At 36.1% G+C, this 11,620-nt stretch overlaps 1 protein-coding gene across 4 annotated transcripts in view; it reads left to right on the top strand.

Annotated features, from left to right (window-relative positions):
• Nbea (neurobeachin) overlaps positions 1-11,620 on the top strand; it is a 715,145-nt gene that overhangs the window by 621,897 nt on the left and 81,628 nt on the right. For all 4 annotated transcript variants that reach the window (XM_029562257.1, XM_029562254.1, XM_029562256.1 and 1 more), the window contains 2 exons: positions 2,700-2,840; positions 10,210-10,329. In XM_029562257.1, coding sequence (XP_029418117.1) covers positions 2,700-2,840; positions 10,210-10,329 — 261 coding nt within the window. The remainder of the gene's footprint in view (positions 1-2,699; positions 2,841-10,209; positions 10,330-11,620) is intronic.

The raw sequence follows: 11,620 nt of genomic DNA, 5'->3' as shown, positions 1-11,620 counted from the left end.
ATCTAAAGGAATATTGGCAACTGATTGCTGCTAGATGAGGAAAAGCTGATCTTCCTAAATCAAGGAACTCTTAGACAAGCTGACTAGATTCAGCAGATGGACCAGCACTGGGGGCACTCACAACACAGTGGACCGTAACAGGGATGATAGAGTATATGGGCTCCAGTGGGGGGTTGAGAGGCTATGGGAGGGTGCCATTTGGAAAGTGGGTATATGGATGAACAAGATTGTTTGGGATATTCTGTGTGATACACACACAAAAAAAAAATCAACAAAAAAAATGAGTTATATTTGAGGAGGAAACATAAAAATTTACTTCATGTTAATTAGTAGAGGTGATAAACATTACCATTGAAATCTACCTGATGACTTTATATCCATGATCAGGTGCTAAGGATCTCAGAAAGTAACTGACTATGACTAGTAATAATCAGATACATAGAGATTAAAGACACGTATGCAAACATCTAAATGTTAGTAACATTAAAAATGAGTTTTTCTACATGAAACAGTATATTTTTAAAATGAAATGGAGATCTTTTTTAAAGATTAAAACATCATTCAATTTTATGTTTTATATGGTTTATACTGAGTTCAGTCTTACATAACTGTATTAATTCAAGTGTGAACCTAAAAATTTACAGCCATTTTTGAAAGAGATGCATCTTTGCTCTGGGTATTGGTATTGAATATATTAATGCTATAATGAAATGCTTTTTCTAATCATGTAGTTATTAAATAAATAATTAAAAATGACTAGATACATAAAATGTACATAAGAAATGTAAATGGAGAACTTCTGTTGTGGTTGTTTTATCTTTGAACATATCACTATTATTTGAAATATGTCACAACCAACTGAAATCCTCATATAAATTTTAACTAAAAGCTAGGATAAAACTTGAAAATGGCTTCTTATATCCTTCAAAATGAATATGGGCTATTGGTATAATTATAGGAATACTAGCTGGAGAGAAGCATGTTCTGTGCTCTTGGTGTGAAGATTTTTCTTAACAAACCTTTCTTTGTTATTTAACATATTAGTTTGCTGCTACAGATTATTTTTGAATACACTATTTTGATAATTAAGTGAACTTAGTTTCACTAAGTTCATTGGGCATATTATTCATAATTTTAAGTGTTCACTAACTAAAACTCATAATGTCTAAAGAATTTTCCAGAGCCATAAACCATAAAAATATTTAGTCATTTTTTTCTTTTATAAAATATTTTCTTTTGGTAAAAAAGTAAAGACAACTTTAGCCAATTAGAATTCAAATGGAGTGGAAAAATGTGTTCACTGTTTTAATATCTTTATTGACAGTTTGTATGCCAATAGTGTCAATAACTTTCTTAAATATCAATAAATTCATGAGAATCAAAAAAAATGTATTTAAGCCAAAGTTTTATACTTTTATCCTTAGGTTCACAAAAATGAAGACCAAAAATTTTGGAACTTTAAAGTACTAATACCCTTTTATACAAGAAATATAGTTTTTTAAAAAATAAGTAAGTGGTTTGTTCAATCTTTAAGTCATAATAAAGACTAACAAAAAAGGAACATAATTTACAAATAATTTTCATATACAGGCTAAGCACCCTTAAAAAGAAGATTTCATTGTGGAAATTATAACAGATTTAACTGCTGACATCATTGTGTTATTTGAATTAGCCACCTGGGACAAAGGAAAAGCCTCACAGTAATTTACAAATGAATCATTCTCCCTTGTGTGACATTACCTGTCCCATTGAAACACGAATATTCTACTGCTTCTTCTGCTACAATTGAGCCTTTGGGGGAGCTTCAGAGTTAACTAGTAATCTTAAATTTTAAGGTAAAGACTGATAAACTTATCTTTTATTCTCCGATGGACACCTATTTTTACAGTATGCAACATAAAACAAAATAGTAGTAGCTGTTGGATAAAAGACTCCATATACAATAATAACAAAATCAGACAGAAAATTGAACTAAGGTAATTTGCTACTTGTAATCAGGAGGATGCTGTGGTAGAAATTCTTAATGAGTAGCTATGCTAAAAATTTTGAAACAGTGGTCCAATAGTTGACAGAAGGGAAGGAATGATCCTGTGCTCTCTACCATAGAGATTAGCATCAGAATGGGTAAGGCTGTGCTTATGCTGATAGGAGAGGTCTTAGTGGCTTCACAAATCACCTGCTTAGGAACCTGAACCTTCTGGATTAGTCTTCTACACCTGAGTTTGTAGTTTAAAGTAATAAAAGGGATTAGCGCTCCAACTGTGTTTCATCTGGAGGATTGCTGTGACCCCGCATCTAGGCAGCACAGTTATTAGGACAGTTTTCTGTAATGTGGTTGTCTCTGCCTACATTGCTGAACTGCTTCACCTTTTCATTGGATTTCTGGCATTCCACAGGAACTCAACATGAAAATATGATTTGACCTGAACAGTTAAAACTGAATCACCTCTAGGAATCCAGTTTACTAAATTTTTTAGCAAATAAGTCTGGAAACTTTGCACATATGAATATGTGTATTTTCAGCAAATATAACAATTAGTAATTATAATACAAAAAGATAATTTAATAAAAATAAGATACAAAATATTAATGCTGTGTGGTTAAAATGAATAGAGAAATACTTTCAGGATAAAGACTTACTATCTAGGCTATTTAATATGAGTGCATTAAGCAAAATGTTTCCTTTCATCTTTTTATAGCCAATCGGTGCTTTGAACCCCAAGAGAGCAGTGTTTTATGCAGAACGTTATGAGACTTGGGAAGATGATCAAAGCCCACCCTACCATTATAATACACATTATTCAACAGCAACATCTACTTTATCCTGGCTTGTTCGAATTGTAAGTATCTTCCTTAACTTTCTTTTTACACATAGCTTTTATTTGTACGTAACGTAAATGAAAATCGAGCATACTTGGTATTCTTATAGTGACTGGAGACTAGTGAATAAATTAGAGACTCCAGGGACCAGTGAAAAGTGAATCTTATTTGTTTAGGGTGGCTTCAAACTTGTGATCCTTCTGCCTCAGCTTCCCTAATGCTGGTATTACAGGTATATACCAACACACTTGACTTTGTGGTTTTGTTTTTTTAATGAATTGTCATATGTGTAGATTTGGGTTAGGAAGACAGCTTATTTATTGTCTGAGTTTGTTAGAACCAAATCAGTTATTTAAATTAATTTTCTTATTTTTGTGCTGGAGATTACCACACTAAACAGGCACTCTATGATTGGTCTCCTCTGCCCCCATACCTCAAACCCCTAAATCAGTTGTAAACTAGCTGACAACCCTCTGGCGTATATCATTAATTTTAGATCAGCTAATAAGCTGAGAAAACAAGCCCAAATCTTACTTTAAAAATTAACTATGTAGGCCAGGCATGGTAGCACACTCCTTTAATCTCAGTCCTCAGAGGTGAGGAAGAGGCAGGTGGATCTCTGTGAGATTGAGGCCAGCCTGATCTACACAGCAAGCTCCATGTCACCTGGGGCTACAGGCAGGCCCTGTCTCAAAAAACAAAACAAAGAAATCAATACTTCAGAGAAAGGATAAAATCATGATTTCTTTCTTAAATCAAAGTTACTAAATTAGTCTAATGTGGCCAAAGATTTAGTTTAGTTATAATTGTGAAGTTAGATTTTTTTATGTTTCTGGACTAGAAAATGCTAAATTATTTTTAAACTCTAATATTATTAAAGGATTAGAAGTTCTATTTATTTTTTGTTAATTTTGAGAATGTTAGATTCATGTCAGTGCCTGTTTAGGGCTATAAATCGGTCAGAACAGAAGAGCACCTTTAGTAGTACCAGTACTCTAACCAGTACTCTCTAGAAGGGGATATCACATTCAAGCAAAAGTAAAAGGCCAGGTATCTATCTTAAAGTTTAAGACACAGGTAAAAAGTAAGCAAACCACACACTTTACCAGTTAAGATTTCAAAGACCAGATTTCAGTTACCATAGATACAAAATGTGGTTTTAATTGATTTGCACTCAAGAAAACAACAAGATTGATACCTTAGATTCTCTGGTCACTGATTGGGCCAGAATGAACAGAGCAAACCAAAATTAGTAAGGAAAGGAACATTTAAAAGCTAGAGAATGACAGTAAAGTTCTTGTATACCTCATCAGAGTCTGTGAAAGAACCACCATGAGCCACAGCTATGAAAGAGAATGCCTCTCACAGGTGTTTGGGGATGGAAAGAAAAAGTCAGGAGTTATGCACCGAAAGCAACAACAATAATAAAGGTTATCGACTAGACTAAGTTGTCTTGAGAATAAATGAGAGTAATGTATGATTCTGTTTTGAAATACATACCGTGACATTCTGTATTTTCTATGTAAGCAAATTAGCCAATATGGAGCCAATCCAGTATACCCAAAATGTTATTTTATCGTGCAATCAACATAAAATTTATCATACAACATTTTATATTTTTGTACTCTTTTTGAAGTTCAAAATGTGGGTTATATTTATAGCACATCTGAATTTGGAGTAGTGACATTTCAAGTGCACAGTATTCACATGTGACTGTTGGCTACTGTATCAGATAAAACGGATATTTAGAGTTGCTTTTATGGTGACTCATTTAGCCCAAACATTTTATGCCAAGCTGTTCTAGATAAAAGTATTGTAATCTAATAGCTTACTGAGTGCTTAGCCTAATGGCCCAGAGAATTGCTATTTCTTCACTCCTACCCAAAGAGTTTATGAAGTAGAAAATGCATTAAAATTTGTGTCAACTAAGAATTTGTTCACAAAATATTAAGTATCTGTCCTCTACCTTTTAAGCCTTTCAGACCTAAAGTCATTAAATTCATTATTACTTTCAGTCATAAGCTTAGTGTGACAATGATAATAATTGTGTAAAAATGCTAATTAACTATGTACCTCATTACTTTAATATTCTTTTAGACAAACTACCAATAAAACCACTTGTCTAACTTGCAAGGCCCCAGAAAGATTGTTTCCTTGATAGCTACCAGACAAATCATAAAGAAATTCCCATATCAGAGCTTGGAATTTCTTGGATAATAACTAATATAAAGAACACATTTTACTTGGAATACTAGGATTGTTGGCCTTACCCTGGACTTATCACATCCACCTCAAAGAAATCACATATTACTCAACAACCATCTCAGCCCTCAGTGACCAGTCTACCTTCTGGATTCAGTGTTTTCTGCTTTTCTGTGCTAACCTCAGTTATCAGACAATTGATGATGATAATAATAATAATAATAATAATAATAAGAAGAAGAAGAAGAAGAAGAAGAAGAACTCGCCTCCTGAGAGCTGGGATTGGAGGTGTGTGCTACCACATCCTGGTGCTTAAAAGTTATTTTCTATATATGCTGTTTATAATTTAGAACTTTGTTAATCACAGATTATTTTGAACGCTTACTCTAGAAACTCAACTATAATATATCTTTAAAAATACACATTTCTGGGAATCGAACCCAGGTCTTCTGCAAGAACAGCCAGTGTTCTTAACCGCTGAGCCAGTTCCAGGGGATCCGATAGCCTCTTCTGTCCTCCATGGGCATTGCACAACACGGGTGCACTTACCTACATGCAGGCAATACACACATACACATAAAATAAAAATAAATAATAAAAAAATAAAAAAATTCACATTTCTAGGGGGCTGGAGAGATGGCATAGTGGTTAAGAGCACTGGCTGCTCTTGCAGAGGACCCAGGTTCAATTCCTAGTACCCATGGCAGCTAACAGCTGTCATTAACTCCAGTTCTCGGGGACCCAATGCCTTCTGCTGACCTCCGTGGGCATTGCACGAAATGAATAAACTTACACACATGCAGGCAATATACTCATACATGTAAAATAGAAATAATAAATAAATAATAAATATATACATTTCTATTAAAAACAGCAGGAATGCTTTCATAAGCATCATAAATAAAACCAAACTGAATAAAAAATATTCTACCATGTTTTGTTTTTTTAAATTTTGTTTTGTTTTGTTTTGTTTTTTGTTTTGTTTGAGACAGGGTCTCCCTGTAGCCCCAACTGGCCTGGAACTTGCTATGTAGACCAGGCTGGCCTTGAACTCACAGAGCTCCACCTGCCTCTGCCTCTGGAGTGCTGGGTACCATGATTTTTTTTTCTATGTCTCCTCCTCATGATTATTTTTAATAATGACATTTCAGGATAATGCATATTTACTTAGAGGAATTTCATCAAGAATGTGGCACACAGAAGGTTAATTAATAGAAAGTTTGACAAGATTGTAGAGTTACTTTGGGGTTCTTTCAAAAGATGTATGAGAAAAATAAATCTCAAGACTTAAAGTCCAGCAGAAATAATAGTTCCTCCATTTCATAGACATGTGACCTTGAGTTTCCTCAGCTGCTGAAGGGGAGTGATTGCAGCTACAGGGGACGGACAGTTGAGGAGTGCCAGCCCAGCTAGCAGAGGGCCTAGCCCAGGGAGACACTCAGCAACTTCCTGAGTAGAGAAGGGCAGAGGCTTCTCCACAGAGGCCAAATGAGTGGTTTTTCTGTCTCTGAAAAAGGAATGAAAGGATCTGAAATGTGCTCAAAGCAGATGTAAGTAGGAGAAGAAAGTCTGCCATTGGCCATTTATATTGGAGGACCTGACTTGAAGTTTTTAAAGCCAAGGATTTAATAAATCCTGAAAATGCTATTTAATATTCATTCATTTATACATCTGATCTCCTAAGCCAAAAGCTCTCCTACATTATTGATGTCTCATTTCTATGTACCCAAAGAAAATAGTTTGATCAATATGTGCTCAGTAAATAAAAATGAAAGTTCCTAAGCTTATCATAGCACTTGGTGTTCTATGTTAGTTAAGCATGAGTCAGATGAAACAGGAAGGTTTTGCACCATGTCTTGAAGCAAGCACGTTGAAAAAATCCCCACAGTAGTCCTACCTTTGTAGATCAGTACTCGCCCATGAACAAATACATTACCAATTTCTATTTGCATACTACTCATAAAGCTGCTGGGTTTTCAAGAATAATGAGAATATATGTCAGTAATGTAATATGTGGCCCTAAAGCAAATGTTAATCAGATCTTTCTCATTGCTGCTTGGGGCAGTGAAATGTGGAGTTCTTTGGTATTTTCTTTTGGGGTGCCACCAGAATAATAAACTTTCTTACCAGAAGTAAAAATAATTCTTCAATTTAAGATTTCTTTTCACTATACTAGTCAGTGCTGTCCAAAGTGTGCCTTTGTTAAGGGTTGAAAACTAAAAAGGATTTTATAATTTAGGTTGGATAGGAATCAACTTTTAGTAGCTTATGGTAAGAAGTAAATCTTTGCATGTATAAATGAGTCTTCTTTCACATGTTTAATATGTTTTTTAAAATGCAGAGACAAGTCTGTTCCCTGTAAATTATTCTCTGCCTACTACCTAGGGAGAAAAAGTCAATGTCTTGCATCCTAGAATAATGAAGTGAATTCTGAAGATACAGCTTTTGGGTGAAATTTCTTTATGGCGTTTAAGAACTAAAAAGAAAAAACTCTGTCTTACTCTGTCACTTATCCATATCCCTATCTTTCAAGAGTGACCTTGTATGTTTAACTATGTTCAGCAAACACCTCTTATTAACTATGAGCCAAGCATCATACTTAGTGCTAGAGATGAGTGAGGCCTAAAGGACAAAGGGTCTGGTCAGGGAACCCAGTGCACTGGTGGGGAGTGAGCAATAAATACTTGCACAATGCATAATAAAGCTGGTGGTCATTTTATAATTTTGTGTTAGGTAAGAGATATCAAGCTTCCTCTATATTATTTTATCTAATATTATCTAATTCCCATAGTTACTCCAAAGGTATTGTCAGTGACATTTGTAGAGATGAAAGAACAGAGGCAGTTACATGACGGTTACTTAAGACAAAGTAACTTACCCAAGCAGACAAATTTCTTCAACCAAAATTCAAAATTCATCTGTCATATTTCATTCAACTTATCACTGCTATTTTTAGATTCTTTATAGTCCAATTTTTATTTAATTTAGTGATAAGATATACTACATTTACTACCTGATTTTTCTTAGTAAATTAAAAATCTACAAAATCGCCGGGCATGGTGGTGCACGCCTTTAATCCCAGCACTCGGGAGGCAGAGGCAGGTGGATCTCTGTGAGTTCAAGGCCAGCCTGGTCTACATAGTAAGTTCCAGGACAGCTGGAGCTACAGGGAGATCCTGTCTCAAGAAGACTAAAAAAAAAAAAAATATCTGGAAAATAAGTTAATTAGTGACAGGCATTTCATGCAGTTTTTCTTCCTAATTGCAGCGACATCCATTTGCCTTTCACATCACTTAAAATCTGAAAGAACATGGTAGATTTCCAGGCCGCTCTCTGATTTTCAGCTGAAATACTTAATTCCCCCCTCCTTTCTTAGATGTTATTATATCATTCATGATCTTGTCTCTTTCATCATACTTTTCTGTCATCCAAAACTGAACATATGAGTAATATACTACAAACTTAGAAAATTGGGGCTGGAGGGATGGCTCAGCAGTTAAGAGCACTGACTACTCTTGCAGAGGACCTGGGTTCGATTCCCAGCACCCACCTGGTGGCTACGAACCGTCCCTAACTCCAGTTCCAAAGAATCCAACACCCTCTTCTGATCTCCATGGCATTGCACAACACGGATGCACTCACATACATGCAGGCAATACACTCATACACATAAAATAAAAATAATAAATAAAATTTAAAAAAAGAAAATTAATGACCTTTGGTCACCCCAAATTTCAGGAAAATACTGAAAAAGATGAATATTTCCAGTTGTTTCCCAGGAGCTACCCTTTAAGATTAGTGACAAGAAAAGGCGTTTAAAGGACAAAGCAAACGTGTAATGCACCAAAAAATGAACAGATATTGTATATTAAAGAAAAAAAGACAAATATTTAGGAAAATGCCCTGAAGATTTCTTAGTATTATCAAATTTGAACCTCTCCATCATCAACTTCAGAGCAAAGGATTAAAGGAAATATATATTTACCTTTTCTCTACTCATAGGCACCTAAGACATCCTTAGTAAGAATGAATGTTACTTTTTTTTTTTTTAATTGGCGGCAAATTTAATGATGTCACAAACAGTGCCTCCTGCCCAACCAGAAAACTGCAGAACAAGCATTAAAAGGGAATGAATGCCCAGGACACTGTGATAAAGTTATCCCTGCTATGGGAAGATGTCCTGGTTGGATAGACACCATGCTAGCCAAAGGTAAGAGTCGCAGAATGAATATACGAAGGACTTTTATCCAGTCCCAGCTGCATCAGCTCTATTTCATTTCTTTATTTGGCAGATTAGGTAGTGAGCAACCTTTAGGTACCAGGAGTTAAGCTGAGTATTAGAGAAAATGAAGAAGGAATAAGAGGCCGACAGGGAAGCTTGTTGTAGCAGGGAATGCAGACTGTAGCCGTTTGATAAATGCTCAGCATTTGAGGAAGTGCAGACTGCTGTGAACATAAAGGGAGGAGGAACATGGTAAATCCAGAACAGTCTTGAGGGGAAAGTGTCATCTTGGCTGACATGTAAATAGTGAGGAAAAAAGATGTTTGCATCTATGGAAGGAATGTCATGCACAAAGGGGAAGAAGCTGACCAGCATGCTAAGACCTCAGCACAAACAGAAGGGAATGTGAGAGATAAGACAGATTAAGTAGCTCTGACTTTCTCCTAAGAGCTGCTATTAAAAAAAAAAAAAAAAAAAGATACTAAACAGGTATTTGCATCTTTAAAAAACTGTCAGAGCATACTTGAACAGCCAACAGCCAGACTTTCTTAGTACTCTGAGAGGAACATCTCTTACCTAACTCCACACTGCAGTGGACAATGTTAGAGTGAATGGCTTGTCTTATTGCAGTGTTTGTGTGTGTTGACTGGATTTACAAAGAAAATATCCCTTAAAAATCTCATGCAAAATCATTATTTTGAGACCATAGGGCAGTAGAGCCTCATCACTTCACAGATCCAAAGACACGCCCAAAAGACCCCAAGGGACATGTCAGACTGCAGAGCAGGTCCACAGTGCCACAGTCAGCCCAGGCCCACATCTTCCAACACTATGGTGCGGGCATTTTTCCAGGGCTTTGTACTTCTTCCACCTAAGAGGACCTCAAAGATACCCATATTTTTACAAAAAGAATGGGGGTAGCTGTATTTCAAGTGGTTAAACATCTGATTCTTGTCTTTACTTAGGAGCCATTCACAACCTTCTTCCTCAATGCAAATGATGGAAAATTTGACCATCCAGATCGAACCTTCTCATCAATTGCAAGGTCTTGGAGAACTAGTCAGAGAGATACCTCTGATGTAAAGGTAAGTTTTATACTTACTTATATCCATTGAACCTCAAAATTTGTTGAAATTTTATTTTTTAATATAAATGGATGTATATGACATTTTATATTAGAGCTTTGTTACATCATATAAAAATGATATGCTGTATCTAACCTTAAAGGAAATCTTTGTAGTTGTTGCTGTTGTTGTTTATGACCCATTTAGTTTAACCAGGGCCGTTTGTACAACCTTTGGATTGTGAATATCCATTGGAGTCTGGTGGAGTCACCAGACTAGTGAAGTACAGAACTGAAGGAAGTGACGCCCCCCTTTCTCTGAATCCATTCACAGGAAACACTGAGCAGTGAGGGGTAGAAACGCCCTGAGTCCCTCCCTCATCTATGCCTGGTTATTGATAGGCCCATTCTTGTGCAGACCCAGTGTAGTCATCCACAGTTGTTGAGAGTTCATAATTGCAATGGTATCTGGGTCTTGCCCAGAAAGTGGCATTTTTCAGCCCTTCTCCCTATCTTCCAGCTCTTACCATCGTTTATCCCCTATTTTGCAATGTTCCCTGAGCCTGGAATGGATGGTACAAATATCTTTAGGACTAAGCACTCAACCATCACTTATTCCCAGCACCTCGTGCAGCCATAAGTCTCTGCCTTCACTGGAAAGATAAGCTTCTCTGATTAAGGCTGAAAGTGGTAATTGTCTATGGGTATTAAATATACACATTTATATCTACCTTTTATGTAAACAATAGAATTAAGCTCCCGCCTATGTCCTGTAGCCTCCTTCACCATAGGTTTTTGAGAGGGCTGACAGTAACAGATATGGATTCCTTCCTATGGAGTTATCCTAAAAGCAATCAGTACATAACACTGTACAAGTGGACACATCTTGCCCGGCAGGTTGGTATTGCAGTTTAGGGTTCACAATTGAGCGTCTATTGATGCTTTTTCTCCCCAGGCAGCCTGCATAGCAACTTCCAGCTCTATGAAATCTAGCTGGCAAGCAGGAGACTTAATCCTCCATTCATTCACTTCCAGCTCGATTTCTCTTTATCATACAACCAAGATGTGTGGTATCTTAATAGGGTCTTATCATCTAGTTCTGGTGGGCAATCAAAAGGCATGTCAAGAGCCTGTATTGTTTAGGGGGCCTCTAGGGTCTCTCTGACCAACAGCTAATAAGGAGGTTTCTCATACTTGGCACTTGAGTTTTTGTTTAATAACACATAGCTTCAATGAGGCGCTTTTAGGCACCATAAAAAAAAAAAAAACTCAATTCTTTTGTATCAGTTAAAGTGTTTTCATTATTTCAAAAA

This window comes from Nannospalax galili, unplaced genomic scaffold (assembly GCF_000622305.1).
Source record: "Nannospalax galili isolate Female #2095 unplaced genomic scaffold, S.galili_v1.0 scaffold1354, whole genome shotgun sequence".
Taxonomy (NCBI): domain Eukaryota; kingdom Metazoa; phylum Chordata; class Mammalia; order Rodentia; family Spalacidae; genus Nannospalax; species Nannospalax galili.
The sequence above is the reverse complement of the archived record's forward strand: the minus strand, read 5'-3'. Positions and strand labels throughout refer to the sequence as shown.